Below are 23,208 nucleotides of genomic sequence, written 5' to 3' on the forward strand. Positions count from 1 at the left end.
TCAAAAATCATTCCATCTTTAAAAATAAGCGATAGAATCGCTAAAGTGATCTTTTCAGCCCCGAGTTTGTTTCGCTAAAACAATTACTATCAAGTATGCGGAGTCTTAAAATAGCCAGCGGGTCAGTGGCCACGAACCCCAACAAAGGAGAGGCTGAAAGTGAGTAACGGCGACACAGGTGCTGGACTCCAGTCATGACTCACGACAGCTGCTCTGTCACACAACGACTTACTCTCTCAGCAGAACACTCAGAGGATCAAGTCCAGCAACACAAATAAAAGGAGAAAAAAAAAGTTTATTGCTTTCCAAAGATAGTTTTACTCCACAAAAAAAATAATACAATTCGAAGCCGACTAATGTTGCGCGGAAAGACTTTTCTAAAACATGGAAGGACAGAACCAGCAGCTACATGTTGCGAGCTTGTTTGAGTCACTACAGCGACATGCGTAATATTTCACCGTATATTTATTTCCCTATAATAGCTGTCAATCACTTAATGCGCCCCCTTGTAACCTACTGGTGGAAAGGAGAAGTACAAGTCAACAACCACTGTATAACAGTCAAATCAAAAATATTTGCTGTCCAAATTTGCAGTACACAAGCCTGAAATACATCTTCAAATAAATTCAACATCACATGGCAGTGAGACGCTCGAGTTCACTTCAACTCCAAATAATAATGTAGCCGGAACTACTTAAAATCTCTTTTTTTTTACAAATTATATCAAGTGCAGCGTATTTAGCTTCATTACAGGACAAAACGCCATCATAAATAAAATAATTGACATTAGTTAACTGTTATATAGAGAGGTTAAATATCCTTCCTGGAGGGAAACATACATACCACCAGCTGGATTAACTCGCCTGCAGGACGTCGCTCCTGAAAGATGTTAAAACAACAAAGCCACGTCAAATATACTTTTGCCAGTTGAGATTAAATGGGTTTGGGATACATTCACTTCCGTTGGCATTTACAGAGTACAAGAGGGGGCACTGAAGGCAACATTGCTGTTGCACGCTTGAGTTCTTGGCAGTCATGTAGATGGTGGAATCTCAAAGTTTTAGAAAGAATACATGGAAAATAAATACCCTAGTGTGACAAGATTAAGATGCCGTAGGATTTCTGCGCACGGTCAGTTCTTCTAACAAAATTTCAATGCCACGACGGAAGATCCAGGATCACGAGAAGTCTCATGTGGACACCAATAATCCAGAGGGAAGCTTTGTTCTTAACAATATCCTGCTTTTCTGCTCTTTAAACATAACATGAAAACTTGGTGGACGGTCTAATGGTTCTACGAGGGTGTGATTTGCACAAATACATTGCACACCTGGTGACTTGTTACAAATGAGCGAGGACCGAATTTGCTGGAGCGGGGAGTGTTCGTCTATGACCTGGTCATTGATGTCCACATCAGCTAAGAATCCTGGAGGCACGTGTGCGTCAACACATTAAACCAGTGCCATACGAGGAGGTGTTCAAGAGCAAACTGGCTATTGGGTGAAGGCTCCTTTCAAGCTTTTTACACTACATACATCTTGATGACATTCTGAATGATTTTCCCACAACCAGGACACGGGGCCTGGAATTTATGGAGCCTCCTGGCACAGGGGAAGCAAGTCTGCAGGTGGGCGGTGCGACCGTGAATAATATTACCATTCCTGGGACGCACGCGACACAGCCTGCATGGCTCCAGCAGCGCCTCGGGCCTCATCTCCACCTCCATCTCTAGCATCTCCTGGCTCTCCCCACCTGACAAGGCTCCATCCTTGGAAAAGGTCAGAGGAACTTTGCCTTTGCTGGCCCCCATGGTGGGGAGCGGCCGGTCTGCGGTGGAGTGGGAGGGGAGGATCACTGGGTCGGAAACTGTTCGGCTGCAGTCCGGCACGTCGATGCCTCCGTCGCTGTCGTCTTCCTCGTCGCGGGCGAGGCTGCAGGCTGGAATGTCGGGTACCGAGAGGGAATGGGAGAGTCGGGGGACGTCCTTGTACCAGTTCTTTCGAAGGGCCCAGCAGCGGACGCAGTACTTCTGCTGGAGCGTGTTGTACTTCCTGCACTCGGTACACTGCCACGCATCCTGAGGAACACACACTTCTTAGCTTTGGATCATTAAGGAGATTCCACCCATCGAGAGACTTTTCTACTAACTTGTGTAGAGATCTCCGTGTCTGTGTCGTCGCTCAAGCACTGAGAGTCCTCGTCTTGCTCCTCCTGCATCTGAAACGAAACGTAAAAGCATTTATTAAACATTTATATTCCAGGTCATGTCAGACAGTCTGCAGCATCTCATGAAACCAAACAAGACAAAGGAATAACTCTCAACATCAAGCCTTAAACTTCTGAAGAGAGATGAACGAGAACTCGTACCTCTCGATCGGTTTTCTCCTCCTTCCCCACAAAATCATCCTCTTCCGGTGGAGCTTCCACTTCTCCTCGACTTCCTTCTTCCAGCGCAGCCTCTTTCATTTCCACACTCACCTGCTCGCTGCCACCTTCTGTGAGGAACCAGAGATCGTCGGTGGTGTCGGAGACGATGGCCGTGTCTTCCTCCTGTGCGGGAGACGACCCACGCGTCAGTCATAGTGACCCCCGACCACGAAAAACAACATCTTACCTGGTTTGTGTGAATGTCTGTGGAGCCGTTACTCCTCCGGCTGTAGTTGCTGCGGAGATTACCCAGAAACCACCAGGGCAGGCCGGAGAGGTCCCATTCATCTAAAGTGACATCGAGTTTGGGTCGTTTGCAGGCTGACCGCGGGAGACCTTCCAGCGAGTCTGAAGAGGGACATTCTCTGTCAGCGTGATGAAGCTACATCATAATAACCAGCGCAGCTTCTTTACCGTCGTCTGGCTCTCTCGGTCGTCTCTGGGAAGGCGTCTGCAAAAAAGGCCCGCTACTGCCTCCTCGCTGACCCGCCTTTCCCAAACCTCCACATGTCTAGAGATGGAGGGGAGTGACAGACGACAAATTAGAAATCAGAGCCATAACTGCTTTCTTGGAGGATTTGCAGCCCCTTTATCAGTGACGCCCCGGAGAAGGTCAGGTCGGTAGTTTACTGGATAGTTGAGAAAAAGATTTGACTGACAGAAAAAACTAATAATTAATCTTGAGCTACAGAACTCTGGATTAGTTCAATAACAAAGTCAAGCTCTTTTAATAGTTTTGAATAAAAGTAACAACTGCTAAAATACGTCAACTATGTCCCTCCGATTACCAAGTCTTTACTCGTAAATAAATGCTTAAACTCATTCTAGGAGATTAAGATTAGTGATTTTTAAATTGATTTCAGTTATGATTATTATACTGACAGATAAAATAACATGAATTATTTTTAAATTAGCTGTTCTGATACCGATTTGGGTCAATTCTTCAACAAGGAAAGTAGTAGAGGAAAAAAGGCTGAAGGTGTGACAAGGAAGTGTGATGGAGTACCTGTGATCTAGAGCTGCAATCCCCCAAAGCAGAGAAGAGAACTCTGACAGACAGAGACAGTGACTCTGTCCACCTCGGTTCCTGGGTGGAGCTTGTGAGCTGCACAAAGGTACAAACGCTTCCACCGAGCTAGACCCAGGACGAGGTTGTACAGAGACGGTGCCACTCTGTACAGATGCACACTAAAGAAGGCGGCAGCCCTTGAACCCTGCACCAGGTACACACTACAATTTAAATTCCCAATGCGTGGTGTCGTTTTCCATTGTCCGACGGTTTCTTGTGTAACATGGTGAGGAATGTCAAGGGCTCCGTTTCTCCTCAGCACCAGGTTTCAGTTTTACCTGACCACGATCCTCCACTCCGCCATCTACACATTCACGGCCCACAGAAAGATTCTCTGCAGCGTCTGCATTTCAGATAAAACACAGTAACAGAAAAAGAACACCCCCACCCTTTAATAATGGCACAAACACACACGATTTAACGAAAGCCTACGTTTGTGGAAATTTAACAGAAAATAAAGATGGTGTTGATCCGATTTCTGCGTCGTCCAGGCGCAGCCAAAACTAGACTTAAAAACCCTTTCTCACCTACCACGGATCAGACGTCATCCATTCATAAGACTGTCAGCAGTTCAAATAAATCAACATTTACAGAGGACATGACGGAGAACTGGAACTTACCAGGACAACCAGGGGCTGCCAAGTATTTCTTCAACATTTCATACACAGGGCTAAAAGGAGAATTGGAAAAAAAAATAATCAGATAAGTATTTCTATATTACATTAAAAAAAATGTTCTTAACTTTGGAACTATTTAAACAACAACAAAAAAACGCTTCCTTCAACTCACCTGGGGTTTTTGACAGAAAAGCTCTCCACCTCCAGCAGTTCTCCCAGTGGGTCGTCCTGACAGTGAACTATATGTTGCCTCTGCTTGTCATAAAGCTGCTTGCCCATGATGTACTGACCCAAATAGTGCATCACCTACACAATTTGACATGGTTAAAGTGGATAATACTGAATAACTGCTTCGACAGCTTGCTTGAAAACTTAACGCACCTCTTTAAGAGTAAACACGTCTTCCTTGGCGCCAGCAACCCGAAGAATCTGCAGGAGCGGCGCTTTGGGTTTCACCTAGAGCGTTAGAAATAAATTGTCTTCTTTAATTGAGGCACAAATGATGTTCTGCTGCTTTACTCTAAACTCTCATCAATTCTCTCACTGTATCCTCCATCGCTATTTTCTCAGTCCATACATCTAACCCCATCCACCTTCCCAGCCGGTCGCGGCATAAACACTGAGTCTGGTTCTGCTCTAGGTCTCTGCCTTCTAAAAGGACGTTTTTCCATCGCCACTGTCACACTGGGATTCATTCAGTTGATTCTGTTTTTGTAATCTCTAATATGGTATCTTCCTTACCTAAACTGTGAAATGTTTTGACATAACTTTGTTATGATATGACATTTTATATCAAATTTACATTAATTGAATTAACACTTAATATCTATCCAAGAAAGGTTGCTGGCAAAAATATATCCTTCCTCGACCTGATAATAGCAAATGAATGTCCCTAAATGTTTAGACAAACCTTCACAAAACAGATGACCGATTCAAATCAAATGGTACTTGCGAAAACTTATTTTAAGACTTGTTGGTTTAACAATTTTGTTTTAAACACAATATGCAGAGTTCTAATTTTGACCGTTACACACACAGTTTTACCATTTACTGTACCAAACCCCACTAAACATTTCATTTAAAAAAATTGTTTTAATTTGACTTAACATGCACATTTTAAATTAAATGTCTAAGAGTATTGTATTGATATTATTAAAAACTACAGAAAAAGTTAATGTTCTGAAAGACCAGTCTACTGCTTAAGAAGTAATAAAGGAGATTAGACAGTTTCTGGTTTATTTGATTGTAAATAAAATCACATTACTTGCAGTTTCCAGATATTTGTCCATAATTTGACAGGACAACTATTCCTTTCTCCATGATTTTCAAAACGTTCAGAATAATGCCCAAGTTCAATTCTTATTTATTTAACCACTTTCAGTTTCATTACAATCTTTGAAGGTTTTAAGTTTCAATTCCTTGTTATTGTATACGCTGCAGATGTTTATCTTGAACCACAACACAACCTCCACTTCCTTTTTTTTGTCCTGTTACAGTAACTGATTATACTTTATTTAGTTACTTACTACTAACTTCATACACATTTATCTTGCTGTATTCACTTGTAAAAAGTAGGTTATGTGTTGAAAATAAATAGAAAATGTTTGTTTTTTCCATGTTTTAAACATTATCTTGTTTCTTTTTTCCATTTGTGTGTGGACTTTTCCAAAGGGAGATGTCCAACAAGAATGTCTTCTATTTAGTACGTTTCTTTTCTTCCTAACCCTCATAGATAACTATAAAAAACGTCTAGGTGTCCAGCGTTGTTGATACCTGGTTTCCATCTCCTTGAGGATTCCTGCATGTTGAGACTGCTGCAGGAGATTCGCAAGGTATTGAGCTCATAATAAAGAAGAAAGATCAAGAACGTCTGAAAAGAAATTCACAGAAAACATTTGAATGCAACATAAATACATCAGAACATCTGACGTTTGGCGGTCCACGTTATAAACGCTGTATCATCAAAATACAATAACAAATAAACCAACTTCTTCATATTGCTCTAGTGAATAAATAAAAATATACAAACACGCTTATTTCGATCACCAAGCCTGCAGATAACTGACAGCTTCGTTACCAGGCTACTGCCATCGTGTTAGCCGATGCTACGTGTTAGCACGCTGTCGGTCAATTTTAACAAAAAGCTCGATTTTAAACTACTCACCAGTACCGATAGACATAACTTTGACTCCGTATTATTATTTATTTATATAGGAAAACCTATAAATTGAAAAAAGGTTAGACATATTTAAAATAGCAACTTAAAGCTGGCGACTCAAGAAGCTAACTGACAGCTACGAAATGCTAAGCTACTTTCAAAACGACGGTTTTTTTTGTCCTACTTCCGGAAAAGCCAAAAGATAGTAGCGCCCTCTTGTGTTCGATATAATGTATTTCTTGTATCTCGTTATAAAAGTATATTTAATTCATTTTTAAGAGAGCAAAAGGGGTCATTTTGCAATATTTAAAACGTTTATTGTCATAAAGAAGAAAAGTTATTTTATTAATCCATCACAATAGTAAAGATGGATATATATTTATAAGTACAAATTTCCGAATTAAAAAATAATTTTAATTTATACATATTTTATATATTCCTTTTTTGCAAAAATACGAAATATGGTGGGCACTTTGACAAAAAAAACTGCCAGTTTCAAATCACAACATACAACAAATAAAACGTGTTACAAAAGGCTTTATTTCAGATTCTACATAACGGTCTCTATAACAAGATCAAAACATGATGGACAGAACTTGGCCCAAAGTTAAACAATAGAAAACCGAGGCACAAACGACACCATTTCACAGATTGAGGATACAGTGCAAAAAAAGAAAGACAAGAAAACAGTAAATATTTGCTCTTATTGGTGGCTGCATACATAATAATTCAAAATAAGCATCAAGCACCAGCTCAGCCTCCACAATAGTTGATTGATAGCTTATCTGCTGGAATATTAATTGTCTCTTTCAATATAAAAAACAAGCAATAAACCTGCATATCTGTGTGGAAAATAAATGTTATTGAAACTCCATTCAGCCATTTATTAAAGGATTTGAAATGCGTTTCAATCAGCAGAATACATTTCAACTAAATATTGACTCAGATATCACGTTCCCAACATTCATCTAATTGCTGTCCGGTATAAAAACACGAGGCTGTCGTAGGTCTGTACCTGTAGGTGCGTTCAGAGGGTGAGATCAGTCAGTTGATAAATGCATAACATAATGTTGCATATATATCTGGACAGGTTCAGATTTCAAGTAAAGGGTTTCGGGCCAACATGGACGTCGTAATACTGGTACCACATGGATCACCTGTAAAAAAAGAATCAGCTAAAAACAAAAGTGCTTTGGTAATATTTCAAGTCTTCTCTTTTCACTATGCAATAACGAAATAAAACATGGAGCTGCATATTTTATTCCCCACCGTCAGGCCTCGACATGAAACTCCTGAAATCATGATTAAATTGTGATAAAAAAAACGTATTTGATCAGTGATGCATCAAATCTTAAAAAAAAAAAAAAGAATTTAAATGTTTGTATAAAAAGGTCAATTTAAAGTGCATCATCAACCTGAAGTTAAAAAATTGATTAGGAAAAGAAACGGCAACATAAAAGGTTACAATATTCTTGTTTTTATAGTGAACTACTTGTAGTGATAAAAAAACACATGACTGGTTCAGATCAAGTCTAAAACTACTTTATTGCATCTGATGCATTTAATAACTAAAATATAAATGGTTTACTTTTGCATTCTATTGCTTTACTTCCCTTTTTCTACAAGTTCAGAGTCATCCTTTCTTTTGCAACTCTGCAGAGCATCACAATTACTCATCCTCACGTCAGCATGAAAAGAAATCCACATTATAACAAGCAGAAAACATCCTTCCTCTGCTGGTGTGTGTAGAAAAGAAACAAGTGTCTTCCAGTCTATTGAATCCTCGTGAGGAAGCGTGGGGCGGCTTTGTTCGATACCGAAGACAATGTTATTCCAACAGACCCTACATGAACACAAACAAAACATGATCACAGATCCACGCCTTCATCACTGCGTCTGTATCACATACCTGATCCGAGTCCTCGTTGTATTGTGCTTTTGCCGTCTCCATGTAGTTAGTATCAACGTCGTCCACTCCTTCTATTTTGTTCGCTTCCACGTGTTCCCTCATCACAGAGTATCGGTGGACCAGGAACCTGAGGAAAGTTACAACCCGGTGAAGAAACCTTTAAGAGTTGTCGTCATGAGTGTGTGGCGACTCACCGTCCTCCGCAGACGTACTTCTTTACCAACCAAACTCCTGCTACGGCGCTCAGCAGCAGCATCATGATGACCACAAGCACCAGAGCGGCAGTTTTGGCCGGAGCAGTGTCAGTCTGACGGGTATACAATGCAGACAACGGTCAAATTGTTCAACCTCATTATCTTCATGAAGTGCAATTCGTCAGCAAACATGGCTGACCTGAGGATTTGGATGAAGGAGGTCACTGGTGCACAGTCTTCTCAGGTCAATCTCCTTCCTCTCAGGCTGGAAACCACCCTCACACTGATCTCCAGGAATCTTTCGGTAGCTTAAATGAAGAGGTAAGAAAAAGAAGAAAAAATAAAATGTGATTAAATAACAAAAATAACTTTAGCTTCTGTAGCAGATTTTTGTAGTTCTCGTTTGAATCGTTAGATATAAAACGTTTTATTTACATTCCATTCAGTGCTTTTATCGCTCTATTTAGAATTTATCTTTTGACATTCACACAATAAAGCCCCCAAAAAATACTGACAGGAAACAACACAACAATGTGTGTGACAATATTTTTTTTTAATATTGTGTATAATTGGAAAAAAAATGACCCAGTTATCAATGTGAAGCAAAGCAATTGCATCAGACTCTTACCCACTGGTTTGTAGCTGCTCAGTCGTTCCGTTTAAACAGAACTCCAGAGGCCGGTCCTTCATCTCCTCCTGCTCCACACACTCAGAACCGTTCTCCCGCCGGTAGAAACCAAAGTCACTGCAAGACCATTTTTAAAAAACATGTTAAATGGAGAGAGAGTCATCACTTCAGTGACAGTCGAATTTAACCCTTGTATTATCTCTGGGTCAAGCTGACCCGAAGGCCCGAATGCGTTTGTGGTATCCTTTGTGTTATCTCAGAGATAATGTAAGGGATGCAACATACACATTTGTTTTTGGGTCACCTTGACCCTGAGATGACACAAGGATTAATGCATTTTGTATTAACAGGCCCTGAATAACAATCCTTTGACATGAAAATCTGTTGATATAATCTTAAAGCATCTGACCAACAGCTACATAAATGTTTTTTCAAAGCCAACACAGATTTATTTATCTTCAGAAATAAACATTCAAACAAGATTATTAAAAGATAAACATGATACCAGTGATAGTCATCCAGTGTACAGAGACATGGTGAAAGCTTCTTGGTGATGGTGAAGTCTCGTCCGTTCAAGCAGGCGGAGTCTTTCTTCAAGCGTAAGAACGTTTCTTTATATCCCAAAATGCAGCCGTCAGTCAAATGACTGGAGTCGAGGGAGTGAGCCACCCACTCCACGTAGTCGCCCTCGTCGCCTGCACATTCCAGAAAAACACGGTTGAATAATCCAACATCGCGTGAGCCACTCGTGGACACTCACACTCTCTGGTGATCAGTCTTCCGAAGTCGATGGTGATCACGACCCATTTGCTGAAGTCGCCCCTGTAGCCCCACAGACTGACGTTCAAGGAGCGAGAGCCCGGCTCGTTGTCCATCCCACTGAAGTGAAACGAGTCGGTGGTAAAGTTGTAGGTGTGCCAGCAGCGACCTTCATCTGTGGAATATCTGAGAACAAGTACAAGAAGTAAGAACAAACGGTGAAGGCGTGAAACACAACCGTGGTACCGACTTGATTTGATTGACAGCAGAGTTGGAGTGTTCTACAGCAACCAGTAGACCTCCTGAATCCAGTATAGCGTAATGGTGCGGTCCCTTGAGGGACAAGGTCCACGAATAGCCGCCGTCGTCCGACACATACACATCCGGCATCAGCGCTGACTCGGCATCTCCGACACTGCCTGTACAGCAGGAGAGCGAGAGGTCAGACTAGAATGAAAAGACGACTCTGTGTTGGTGTGGCTTCACCGTGAGTGAGAATGAGGCCGACGGCGAAGGGCTGTGAGAGCGGCAGCATGGGGACGTTCATCTTCATGGTGTTGCTGTAAGAGGCGTGGATGTGTAGTCGACACTACAATCCCGACATAAAAAAAAAAATGTTTATCTGTTGTTGCCAGAAGATTCCACTTAAATCAGCACAACAGGGACTTACTCTGTTGGCTCTGTTTGTAGGCGTTTCTGAGTCACACCGGCTGTTGTGCGGTTGCCGCAGCGGCCTCCACTTTGCTCCTTGGTCAAAGGTTATTACCGTCTCCACAGCGCCATCTAGGAGTAGATTAAAACTTTCAACGAAATAAGATTTTAACCATCGTGTTGATTAAATACATGTTGAGCCTCTATTGTATCATCACTATGTGTCCGTTTGTACAAAACTCTCTTTTCATTTAATTATTTACTTAAAAAAAGAACTAATAAAACACTTATTTTCTTATTGAGATTAAATCTTCATTGAAGCCATTATTACATCATAATGGACATCACTCTTGTAACCTCTTGTTCGCTGAGATTTCAGACGGGGGACAACTTTATAAAGTAATAACTTTAAAAATGGTCGTGATGCCATGAGACCTCCTGCATCTCTGAGAGGAAGACTTTAGTTGCCATTTAACTATTAATATACGCATTTTTTAATTCAATCATCGGCTGCCTATATCTATGGAAGTATCAGTGCCATCAGAATAATGACAATTTGTAGTTCAATATTTGTATATTTATCTATTCAGAGTCCTTTAAATTCAATATAAACAACATAAGGCCACAAATTGAAAAAATATTGAAATTAGAATTATTTATTTTTTTATATATTGGAATTCAAATATCAAACTATGAGTATAAGACCACAAACCATTATCATTTACCAGTCTTTATCACCTTTACAAGTAGAATTAAAATTCCTATCAACCTCAGTTTTACACTCATTAGAAGTCTCCATGTAATCATTGACATCCATAATATCCGTAACTCGTCTTAAACACGAGCATCTTTATAAGTCATGTAATCAACACGAAAATGAATCTACTCATTTAGCCCTAAGCATCTGACGTGCCACATATAATGACCTGGCATACCAGAATAGCCCCCCGGGCTATGAGTTTCACACATGTGGTGTTTTAATGAGGACTATGTCTTTCAGTTATTTACGTACCCTCAGTGAGTACGTTGGTCATGTAGACACCTCGCAGAGAATTGATGGCGGTGAAGTCTGTGTCGCTACCGGTCGGGGTGTAGAGGTGGCGCTCCAGAGACTTGGAAAACACGGTTCCTCTGTCATCAGAGACGTAGACGGTTCCGACGCCAGAGTCTGAATTGGAAGGCACACATTTAAATTGTTTTGACTGTTTGACCTACTATTAAAGAGCACACCTACAATTACACTACACGTCCCATAATGCATTGGAACGATCAACATAAGTATATGATTTTAAAGCTTTTAAAATAACAATTAAACATTAAGGGTTTATGATTACATGACTAAGAAAAGAGAAAAAGATAAATTATAATTTCAATATCTGTCATCAACATCATTGAGATTTTTGACTGCGCTATAAAAATAAAATACAACTTTTGAACAAGAGCTCTAAAGTGACCTATAAAAATAAACTTTAAACTTTAGAACTTTTCAAACGTTGATGATATAAAACATTTCACGGTTCTCACCTTCAGGATCGTCCACGTGCATGAAAATCATGTCCTGAGTGGCCGCCAGGATGGAGTAGAACTGCTCGTGATTGACGGTCGGAAGCTGAGCCATGTTCCACACCTCACCTCCGTCCACGGACACGTGGATCATTCGCTCAGTGCCCTGACACCAGAAGAAACAGCTGCGTCAAACCATGTAGGACTACTGTCCAGGTCTCCGTTAAAACACCACCAACCTGTCCGGTCATAATGGAGGCGAAAACAAAGCGTCCGCCAAGCACAAAAGAGTAAACTCTTGTCGCTATCGTCTTGAAACTTCGCCCATAGTCTGTGGTCTTCTTTAACTCCAACATTCCTTTGTCATCTGCAATGACAGGGTGACAATAAGCACGACCACATAATTATACACACACACACACAGACACACACAGTACTTACTGCACGATCCGTTATAATTAGTCGTAAAGAAGATGCTGTTTTTTTGGCCCCTGAAAACAGAAAACAAATTACAACCAGACAACTTTCAAAGAACCTTTAAAATAGCAAATTCTGCCAAAATATGTTGCTGGTTCGCGGACTGTGGGCTGATAAAGAATGTTGCTGATTTAGTCTGTCAGCAGCCTGAGCTCCCTCGCGCTGCAGTCCCTTTTGGTCGGGTCCTTAAAGACAACTGTGGTTTAGCGAAATTGTCGCGTTGTTGCCACAATGCAGCTACGACAACCACGAGTTGACGCCACAACCTCATGTGAACTCCCGCGCTCGCATGAGCCCAGCAAGCGGTCCATACTGTGTTGTCAGCTGGGACACCAGCAGTTGGTTTGGGAGGGAATAACAGCTGAATTTAATTACATCTAAGGCGATTTTAAACATTCATCTTTCGGTCCTTATATATGTAAACTCTTCTTACCATCTGACCAAACAAACGCTGTCGTGGATCTTCCTCCAGGTGGTGCCAAAATCTTCAGACAACCACAAGTCCAACTATGAGAGAAAGACGTTGTGAGATGTTTTGATCGCTTTAATGTCCGCGTTAGTACCGTGATGCTGAGCGTCACTAGGGTGTCGCTGTTGTCCGGGTCGAACAGCATCTGGATGAGCGGCTCAAATGGGAGGTCGGACGATGAGAACACGAGGCCATAGTCGCGCGACCGGAAAAGTCGGAAGCCTCCGGATTCTGATATGTCGCCTGTCAGAATGACCTGAAACAAGACAAGCATTTACAGCAAACAAAAAAACATACAACACAGACAAAGCACAATTAATATGTTAACACTTTAATGACTGCAATTATTTACTGGTTTATTTTTGATTTCATGGCTGTAGAATTGTTCAGAACGTGCTCGGAGTGAATGCTTTTCCCTTTTATTAAGATCATGAGGCCTCATGAAACAGTTGATGAGGCATCATGATACAGTCTCTTCATTTTGAAAGACCACTAGATGTCACTCTCTGCTTTATGATCTTTGGCTCTGATCTACTAGTTCAACAAAGCCCGGCATTAAATTCTTAGTTAACTGAGAGCGCCATCTGGTGGCCTTCCAAAATGAAGACACTTTATCATAATACCTCATCAGAATTTTTTGCCGAGTAGGTCATCAGAATCAGAACTCCAAGATGGCCAAGATCGGCTGTAGACTACCTCTCCGAACCTGCATGCCCCCGCGCCCTGGAGACCTACAGGTCAGATCACTGCCGACCCTTCTCACCCTAGCTACAGACTTTTTATCCATCTCGCATCGGGCAGGAGGCTTCGGTCAATCAGGACCAGAGCAACCGTTTCTTTCCCTCCGCAACAAGACTCCTGGTCGCAAAGTTGTAAAAACACACAAAATCTCTTAATCTGCATTTTTATACCTTCGGCATAAACCAACACAAAAATCTATTTTTAATTTATTGTCAGGCAGGTGCACTCCATAATGAGACAAATGTATTAAAATAAATTGAAAGTTTTACAGCTGTAAAACTGTCCTAATTGAAGACGACGAATTCCATTATAGTTGAAAATGATACTTAATCTATCAAATTTTATGGAATAATAAGGTTGAGCTCAACAGACCCAAACTACAAAATTATATCAAAACCCATGGGAACTTGTCTGCTTGAGACCTTGGTTTTGAGTGACCTACTCCGCTGTCTGTGACGCCACCTAAAGAAACAGTTTTCATAATAGCTTGAACATCTTAATGTTACGGGGTAAATACTGTAAAACCTCAGGTGGGGATAAGCCATGATTTCTATCAACAAATTCAATTATTTCTTTGTGTGCTGTAATCCACATTTTCCTGTCGGGACATTCCAACAATCTTGACAGAGCTGAACCTTGACCTTCAGGCGTGAGGTCTGGTTCCAAAGAGCTTATTATAAATGAAAAAAAGGAAAACAGACTTTGACTTTCCAGGAATATTTCCATCACTCTTGATGAGGTTCGACTTTAGCATGAGTGAAGCAGCAGTCCTCACCTTGCCCGAGTGATCTGGACTGATGGCGATGCCGAACTCCGTCTGGATGAAGGTGTGATTGATCAAGTGCGTCACATCCTTAAACGTCTTCCCGCTGTCTTCGCTGACAAGACACACAACAGCAACTCAAAAACAAATACATCATTACTTCTTGACTAAGGCGTGTCATCAGCACCTGCAGACTTCTCACCTCCTGTAGAGGATGGATTGACCAAACTGCATCATAAAAAGAGGGACCCGAAATGTCGTCAGGACCAACAGCACCTGGAAGGCCAGAAGGTAGGTAAGTAAGTAAGTAATGGTTATTTGGAAAGCACCTTTATAGACCAGGGTCACAAAGTGCTTTAACAATCCAAAACAATACACAGTTAAAATATATACTTTAAAAGGCCAAGACACGCAGAGGGAGAGGAAGATCGTTCCAAAGCTTAGGAGCGACAGCCTGGAAGGATTTCTCTCCTCTGGTCCGGAAGCTCGTGTGCGAAACCATCAGTAGATTCTACTACTGAAATGTGAGTTCTTCTACTAGAATGGGTCACAGTTCTCGCTGCACAGTTTTGTATTAACTGCAGGCGAGACACCTTCTTGTTTCGACACCAAAATAGACTGTTACAATAGTCTCAACGAGAAGACACAAACGCATTGAAGGTGAAGATGTTTTGGCCAATGTTGTAATAAAAGACTCACCCCTGAACCATCTCCGACCCAGGCCAGTGTAAGGGAACCCATCGTTCTCACTTTGAAGACATACTGGAACACAACAACAGATGTTCATTTACCTTGATGAAAGAAAAAAAACAGTAGGACAATAATAAATTGATTCTTGGGCAGATACCTGCCAATCAAAAGCTGAAATGAAAATATTATATGACAGCCTTGAATAGAACGGTCTGCACTGAGAGACATATCTAGGTTCGCTTTTCGTGAAATGACTTGAAATGTGTTGTTATTCAAACAATTTGTTGTTATTAAAAACACATATCCACACTAATAATCAACAACATGGCCAATATGTGTCTACCAAAAATAAGTTAAGCACTTCCATTACCAACAATTAAGAAAGACAATTTGACATAAAACCAATGCATTTTTGAGTGTAGACTAGAAACTGTTGTTCTTTTTTATTTCAATGTGACCAGTAAGTAGTTGTAGGTGGAAAAAAAACAGACAGAGAAAATAGACCGTGTTGTCTTTAGAATTGAAATAGTAAACATGATTATAACCAACAGGGCTGTTTAGTATCTTGTGGGAAAATTTGTACCATCAGATTTCATTGTTTTACTCTGATCACAGAAGGGCTACATAATAAAAGACAAAGGGTAGGGCTGGGTATTAAACTTCAGTTTATGTGGAACCCTCCGTCTTTCAATGCCAAGATTGGGTACCAACGAATACTTGATAATATAAATAAAAAAGTGAATTTCTCTAAAGAACAGATACGTGACAAAACAGTGAACAAACTTGTGCATTTTAATTCGACATGATCTTAAATTAATAGATACAGAAAAATATAGCTCTGGAAATGGTGGAGGATCACATGTGGAGACATGACAACGGACAAGAATTAAATGTAGACAATAATTCAAAACACTAATAATATAAATGTCATTCATTTCCGATGCTGACATCCTGGAGCACCAAAAGGCTGCATGTGGTTTGTCTTTTGTTCAAGCTAATCTGAAAGAGTGAGTTGTTGTCCAGTGAAATGTGGCTGTTTGGATGCACGGTGCCAGTTTGACCTACATTCCTCTCAACATGAGACAACAGCGCCTGAGAACAGGTCAGCCACTCCTGTCCCCGAAACAATTCCGACTGGACGGGTAATTGGCTAGAAAATCTAATTAAATATCTTGGAAAACTTCTTAGAGGAAAAATAAACAGAGCCGAGGTAAACAAACAAGCACAACATTCTACCACCTGAGGTAGCAATTCACATTTCTTTGGTCAATTGAGCAACATGTTTGGCATGAGCCCAAAACATCTAAAGCGAAAAGAAGATTCCCATCCACCCGCTCCCTCACTTTGGCAGGACAGAGACATTTACCAGGCAAGTCCAGGTCTGAAGGGCTCGGGGGTAGGATCAGGTCTGTCTAGTCGAGAGGTCTCCGAAATCTCACTTTAATGGTTTCAGGTTAGCCATGTTTACACTGGAAAACTACCGCCATTTAAAATAATTATCTTGGAAAAGCCATTATGAAGGACACGTATGACCGACAAAAATATCTTGCCACTTCAGACATATGGTCAACGCCTCTTGAAAATATGTTTTTGTTGTGATCATATCATTTTAAACGCCTTCAAAAGAATGAATCTCTAGACAATGGTAGTCATACAGCTATAATAATACTTTTCCTATATAACGTGTTAAATGCTTAAACCTGTGTGCATGAGTTGAATGAACGTAATAAAGTTGTCCCGACTTGATTGTTATTTAACATTTTCAACTGTTCAATATCTAACGGTAATAGGTAAACAACATGGGTGCAGCCATTTTGGAAGCTTGTGTCAAAGGTTAACTGACGACGAAAACAGCCGAGCAGTTCCGAGTGATACACTCGTTACAAAAGGGTCTCGAAGGAGGTAAGGTGTGCCGTGAATTTTGGTCAGGCAGAAAACTTTAAAAATGCAGGGCAAGAAAATTGTGAAAAAAAAAGGAAATACAAGGAATTACAGGCTGTTGGGGAAAAAACATAGCGAAATACACATCGTTTTTGGGTAAGTTTATTTCATTTTTTAAATGCAGTGCTTAAAGTATTTAGTGGTTCGTTTGCCCTCGAAACTCACCAGTTCCTAAACCTGTCGATGATGTTTGTGTGTTTATTTTGATTCGTGGCTGTCAGCGACCAAGTGTGTAACATACGTGGATTTGTATACTTTTTCTAAACATTGAATTCAAGCCGCTAATGGAAACGATAATATTGATTATTCTAGAAGATAATTGCATGGCGTTTTATATATTCGTTTAGAATTTCCTAGATATAGATAAATACACATTTGCTTAGGTGCCCCTACTTCAAAAGAAATGTTTGCCTTGGTGCCCTAAAATGTATGCTCTTCTTTAAGGCATCACTTGCCTTGACCTTAAAAAGTTTAAATTCGAAGAGCCTGGTAACACATGTTTTATGTAACTCACTACACTTCAGTAATCAAGTTTAGAAATACGTTTGGAGACAAGATTATACAAGTAGGTTTACTTGGGGAGCTGTGAGTCAAAGCAGATCCTCCAGCTCAGAGAGAACATAACTGAGCGCTGCTTGCCCTTGTTTGGTTCTGGGAACAGCGCCACAGGGTCCCTTTCGGGGGACGTAAAGGTCCAAATGAATTGTGTCCACACTTTCCTAGGTAACAAGCTGCCTTTTAAACCACCTTCTACAAATATTGTTGAAATACTTTTTTTATTTTTATTATTTTGACACGAAGCAAAAGCTTGTAAATGTAGTCTCCATACCAAGTAACAGAAATCCCCCGAAAAAGGTTTTGTGATTTATTGCGGCATCAAGTTGGTAAAGAACCTTCAGTGCTAGAACACGTTTAACAAACACTTTCTCTATGCTACCGACATCAGACGGTCTCGGCTCCTTAATAAATGTTTGCTTTCCTTTCAGTATAATGCGAGAGGATAGAGCTCGTCTTCAGGAGAGCAGTTGCAGTAGTTGAACGATCATTACTTTGCAGTTCGTCAATGTGTTGACTTTGGGGGTAATAGACTGAGAAAAAAAAAAACAGGGCCATGACATCATTATGTTAAAAATGTGGTAGTATTGGTCGAGCAGGTTAAGACGTGAAACCGACATTTTCAAATATAAATACTCTTAAAAAGCCACCAGCTTCACTCTTGGCTGATTCACAAGGGTCAGACTTCGACACAATAAGCTCCTTATTCTCTCTGCTCTGGATTCTAACGTTTTTTTTTTGCCTCAGCAGAGTTTACACACAGAGAGATCAGAGGAATAGGTCAAATACTTGACAGTGATCTCAAGCATGGAGCCCGGCCAAAGACTCTTCTGAGGTCCGAACGCCTGAAACAATGACACGTCCAACGGAGGGTTATTGTTCGTGGAAACCACGCCGCACTTAAGACGGCTTAATACTCTTATCTATGAAGCTCGATTGTGACTTTAATAAAAGGTCCAACAATCTCCCTTCCTGTGAGTCCACTCCATGTTTTAATAGCAGACACAGGAAGTGCCACACCAACTCCTGAGCTACTAGAAAACTTCTTTCCACAGGTTTCACAGGACGTCTTGTTCTCCTAAAATAAACCATAATATTTTGTAACTTCTCCTCCTCCTCCTCCTCCTCTTCGGCTGGAACTTTTCTTCCTTGTTGAAACACCTGGCTGAGTCCCAGCAGCTTCATCCTGAAATATGCTTTTTACTTTATTTTTAGCAAGAGGGGAGGGGATGACATGTTGTTCCAGACTGAAAAGACAAACTTGATTGTACTTTAGGATCGTCGTTGATTCTCATTTTAAAAACACCAAATATTTAAAAAGTATCAACTCATGCTTGTTCTTAGCAAAGTTAGCCTCTCAGGTTTGTATCGAACTCTCAGGGAATGATGAGATTGACGAAGAATGTGTTTGTCATACGAAAACACAAAGGTGAAGTATTAAATGGTTGTCAGTGTGTTTTTGCATCAACTATAATTGCAAGAGATAACTTTAGACAAAACTATTAGATGAGAATCCAAGTTTTCCTAAAATGAAAAAGTAGTAGATCCTGTTGCAACTCTCAGTTTTAATATGATTTCGACACAAACTATTCCAGGAAAAGAACAGTTTTGCCATTTCATTTGCATGATACAACTTGTTTGGAGACAGTTGTTCAGACAAAAACACAGAGTTGGTCGAATCAGATTTAAGATACTGAGGTTGTCATTGAAAGGATCAGAAATCGGATCAAGTCCAAGTGTATAAGTTATGGAGACAAAGCTTTGAGGTTTGTTAGTGATGTCACCTCCAGTGATGAGAGAGCCGTGACAGTCTCTAGTCTCTCCTCACTGAGATATTTTTTCTGTGACAAGACATTGACAAAATATAGACACAAGACACAACAGAACTAACTTGGTCATTCTAGAAAACATCTGGAGCAAAACGAAACAGAACTTAAATAAATAAACTCAAACTTAAATTCCACTCTGAATGCACTTGAATGACAATAAGGTATGTCTGAAGTATGTCTGAAGTATGTCTAAAGTAAGAGGAGATTAATGGGACGGACCTAAATCAGGACAAGCCATTTTTTTAAGACACCTTAAGCACAAAAATCTGTCTAAGTATATATATTTTTTATCGTGTTTAAGGCAGTAAAATATTTAATGGTTTTCATGCCAGTAAGTGGATGTTATAGAAAATGACAGGTAAAGTAGAGTAAAGTAAAGGTTTATTTGTAAAGTGCCTTTCTAGACCTAGGTCGCAAAGTGCTTTAACAATCAAAAGCAATACACAGTTAAAAACTCTAAAAGGCCATGACACCATAAGACAAACACAATAGTCGCAGAAAATCAAGGAAATAAAAATGTCATAAGATGTTTCTTAAAGGAGTCAGTAGATCATCAAACACAGAGGGAGAGGAAGATCGTTCCAAAGCTTAGGAGCAACAGCCTGGAAGGATTTCTCTCCTCTGGTCCAGAAGCGTGTTCTGGAACCATCAGTAGATTCTGATCCACAGACCTCAGAGCCCGAGCTGGGGTGTAAATCTGGATCAGATCACTGATATAAGGAGGAGCCTGACCATGAATAGATCTAAAAGTAAGAACCAGATCCTGAAAGAAACTGAAAGCCAGTGAAGATTTTTAAGGATCGGGGAAATGTGAGTTCTTCTACTAGAGCGGGTCAGAATTCTCACTGTAGAGTTTTGTACTAACTGCAGGCGAGACACTCCTTCTTGGTTACTTGACATGAACATAAACTGTTGCAATAGTCCAGACGAGAAGAAACAAGCGCATGGATTATAAACTCCAGATCATGTTGTGACAACATTTTCCTAAGTTTAGAGATTTTTCTCAGTTGAAGGAAACAGTTTCTGGTCAGTTTTCTGCAGTGTTGAACTTAAGACATTACTTTGTCAGATACAACACTCAGTTTGACAGACTGACCTAAGTCACCCAAGTAATGACTCAACCCTGGAACCTTATCATCAGGAGCAATAACCAGAGTTTCAGTTTTTTCCACATTTAGCTGTAAAGTGTTTTCACTCAGCCACCATTTTATTTCTAGCAAACGCTCTTATATTTCTTCTAATATCTCCAGTATAGTGTTTCTAAACTTAAAAATATACAATTCAAGCGTGACAGGCTGGTAAGTTTGAACTGACTAGCTACCACTGTTAACACAAAGTAGGAGTGGTGAATATATATATATATATATATATATATATATATATATATGTTGCTTGCAAATCATATCTTATGTGTTACCAGTTTTTATGGTTTAGAGTTCAAATTTGTGTTTTTAAAAACATTTTTTGGCTGCTGCCTCCAGGGGTCTCAACAGCAAATCAATATCCTCCAACTTACCCCGTTCTCTGTATCCCCCTCTCTCAGACCACATGCAAATATTTATGTTGCAATTAAACTTCCAGTCGCTAGATGGCAGCAGTCATTCTGTCCTCTGCAGCTGAATGATCATTGAAATCCCAAGAACCCAACAATGACTGAGGATGAGAGGATACAATCCACTAAAAAGCTGCTTTTTTGGATATATTTCGGTTTCAAAACAAATAGAAACATTTACGACTTCATCAAGAATCAACAGTGATTTCCGCAACACCAGAGTCAAGAACTCTGGCAATACTACAGTATTGTTCCTACAGTATCGCAATGTTCCTGCAGAATCGCAATATATCGTATCGTTGCCCCTGTGAGGTGTATTGTGTCGCCAGATTCTTACCAATACACAGCCTAACTAGTAGATATAAACTTCAGTTTAAAATATATTTTGCTTCATATTACAGTTGTTTACGATTACAATTTTCTTTTTTAAAACGCCAGAACTTGTATGGATTATGAGGAGGTAACTGCAGGTTGGATATTATATAAAGTTTAATCAAGTATAGTTTTAATAATGAAACAAAACGAATAGTTTTATATAAAATTACACATGCAAATATTTATGTTGCAATTAAACTTCCAGTCGCTAGATGGCAGCAGTCATTCTGTCCTCTGCAGCTGAATGATTATTGAAATCCCAAGAACCCAACGATGACTGAGGATAAGAGGATACAGTCCACTACAAAGCTGCTGTTTGGATATATTTTGGTTTCAAAACAAATAGAAACAGTTACGACTTCATCAAGAATCAAGTGGTCTGTGATTTCTGCAACACCAGAGTCAAGTACTCTGGCAATACTACAGTATTGTTCCTACAGTATCGCTATGTTCCTGCAGAATCGCAATATATCGTATCGTTGCCCCTGTGAGGTATATTGTGTCGCCAGATTCTTGCCAATACACAGCCTAACTAGTAAACCTCAGTTTAAAATATGTTTTGCTTCATATTACAGTTGTTTACAAATACAATTTTCTTTTTTAAAAATCCAGAACTTGTATGGATAACGAGGAGGTAAGTAAGTAAGTAAGTAATTGTTATTTGTATAGCTCTTTTCCAGACCAGGGTCACAAAGAGCTTAAACAATCAAAACAATACTCAATAAAGTATATACTTTAAAGGGCAAGATAAAACTGATAACACAACAGGAGTTCCAGAAAGGTAACTGCAGGTTGGATATTATATAAAGTGTAATCAAGTTTAGTTTTAATAATGAAACAAAACGAATATTTTTACATAAAATTAAACTTCAACTCATGTTTTTTTTTCTCCATACGTTTAAACAGATTTCATTTTTGAAAGCTCATCACACCGACCCAGCTGAAAGATAAATAAATAAATATTGCTCAAGCAGTATATCCTCAATGCCATTTAAGTATTCTTAAAAAGTTGTTTTTTTTCTCTAGTTACAGTGCAGCAGCTGAGACTATATAGCACTGGTTTATCTACTAGAATAGATAGTTTTCTAACTCAAAAGAGTGAACTAAAGATCCGTGTTGGCGGGTTTTTAAAGCAGGTAAACAGTGGTCAAAATGGTGTCTCCACATAGATGTCACCGGACAACGTAGGCCGGACTTCTGTGACCCTCCATCCGCACTGAAGCAGAAACCGACTCGTCGTCAGACTCACGGCGTGTGTGTTGTTCCTCAGCGCGGACTCCACTCCTGGAAAACTCGTGCACGTTTGCTCGCCGCTGCTCAACAACTTCGACGAACTGGACCCGGAGTTCTCGTGCGCGTTTGAAACCCGTCCGAACACACATGTGCACAGGCCGAGCGTCACGATACCAGGGAGCGACACCATTGTTGTCCAGACGACGGTCCAGGGCCGGTGGAGGCTTCAGGAGGGAAACACCTCGGTCCAGAAGGTCCGGTCCACTTGCCCCCCTCATCAGCTAACTCATCTTCAATAGCGGCCCATGAACGAGCGCCCCTGATTGGTCGGGACCAGAATAAACCGCACCGTGATTGGTTGGAAGGGATTTTCTCGTTTACTCGCTGATGTGAAGTTGTGTTTAGGGTTACAGCGACCCCTGGTGGACGTTTTGATAAACGGAGGGCGTTGTGAAGGGAAAAAAAAGGTAAGTAAATAAGTAATTTTTATTTATATAGCGCTTTTCTAGACCAGGGCCACAACGCGCTTAAACAATCAAAACAATATTCAATAAAGAATATACTTTAAAGGTCAAGATAAAACTGATAACACAACAGGAGTTCCAGAAAATCAAGGAAAAGCCTGAACAAATAAAAACGTCTTCAGATGTTTCTTGAAGGAGTCAGTA

General features: G+C 40.3%; 2 protein-coding genes across 2 annotated transcripts; both read right to left on the reverse strand.

The window, feature by feature from the left end:
- Nucleotides 1-275: 275 nt before the first annotated feature.
- Nucleotides 276-6,433, reverse strand: mdm4 (MDM4 regulator of p53). The gene is made up of 11 exons (XM_087800512.1): nucleotides 6,278-6,433; nucleotides 5,887-5,983; nucleotides 4,495-4,569; nucleotides 4,286-4,419; nucleotides 4,117-4,166; nucleotides 3,775-3,839; nucleotides 2,842-2,938; nucleotides 2,615-2,775; nucleotides 2,368-2,550; nucleotides 2,149-2,217; nucleotides 276-2,077 (listed from the first exon to the last, which is right to left on the reverse strand). The coding sequence occupies exons 2-11, from the start codon at nucleotides 5,956-5,958 to the stop codon at nucleotides 1,523-1,525; spliced, it is 1,461 nt and encodes a 486-aa protein (XP_087656638.1). The 5' UTR covers nucleotides 5,959-5,983; nucleotides 6,278-6,433; the 3' UTR covers nucleotides 276-1,522.
- A 357-nt stretch (nucleotides 6,434-6,790) lies between these two features.
- Nucleotides 6,791-22,818, reverse strand: LOC148070927 (sortilin-like). The gene is made up of 20 exons (XM_087801172.1): nucleotides 22,557-22,818; nucleotides 15,065-15,127; nucleotides 14,568-14,641; nucleotides 14,378-14,480; nucleotides 12,956-13,117; nucleotides 12,826-12,899; nucleotides 12,357-12,406; nucleotides 12,155-12,282; nucleotides 11,937-12,081; nucleotides 11,425-11,580; nucleotides 10,432-10,544; nucleotides 10,248-10,350; nucleotides 10,012-10,180; nucleotides 9,763-9,947; nucleotides 9,508-9,697; nucleotides 9,003-9,119; nucleotides 8,574-8,682; nucleotides 8,375-8,487; nucleotides 8,181-8,307; nucleotides 6,791-8,114 (listed from the first exon to the last, which is right to left on the reverse strand). Exons 1-20 carry the CDS (start codon nucleotides 22,728-22,730, stop codon nucleotides 8,100-8,102), a joined length of 2,370 nt encoding a protein of 789 aa, XP_087657298.1. The 5' UTR covers nucleotides 22,731-22,818; the 3' UTR covers nucleotides 6,791-8,099.
- Between the last annotated feature and the right edge of the window lie 390 nt (nucleotides 22,819-23,208).

The sequence above is a fragment of the Callionymus lyra genome, chromosome 10 (assembly GCF_982586985.1).
Source record: "Callionymus lyra chromosome 10, fCalLyr1.hap1.1, whole genome shotgun sequence".
Lineage (NCBI taxonomy): Eukaryota > Metazoa > Chordata > Actinopteri > Syngnathiformes > Callionymidae > Callionymus > Callionymus lyra.

What these genes read in the sequence shown, in the direction of transcription:
- mdm4 (XM_087800512.1), bottom strand. Translation starts at nt 5,958, where the DNA reads ATGAGCTCAATACCTTGCGAATCTCCTGCAGCAGTCTCAACATGCAGG. An exon ending in ACCGAGAGAGCCAGACGACG is followed by an intron (nt 2,776 to 2,841) that starts GTAAAGAAGCTG and finishes GTCCCTCTTCAG; the next exon opens with ACTCGCTGGAAGGTCTCCCG. An exon ending in AGGAGAAAACCGATCGAGAG is followed by an intron (nt 2,218 to 2,367) that starts GTACGAGTTCTC and finishes GTTTCGTTTCAG; the next exon opens with ATGCAGGAGGAGCAAGACGA.
- LOC148070927 (XM_087801172.1), bottom strand. Translation starts at nt 22,730, where the DNA reads ATGGTGTCGCTCCCTGGTATCGTGACGCTCGGCCTGTGCACATGTGTG. An exon ending in AGCGTTTGTTTGGTCAGATG is followed by an intron (nt 12,407 to 12,825) that starts GTAAGAAGAGTT and finishes TTCTGTTTTCAG; the next exon opens with GGGCCAAAAAAACAGCATCT. An exon ending in CCTCCATTATGACCGGACAG is followed by an intron (nt 12,082 to 12,154) that starts GTTGGTGGTGTT and finishes TTCTGGTGTCAG; the next exon opens with GGCACTGAGCGAATGATCCA.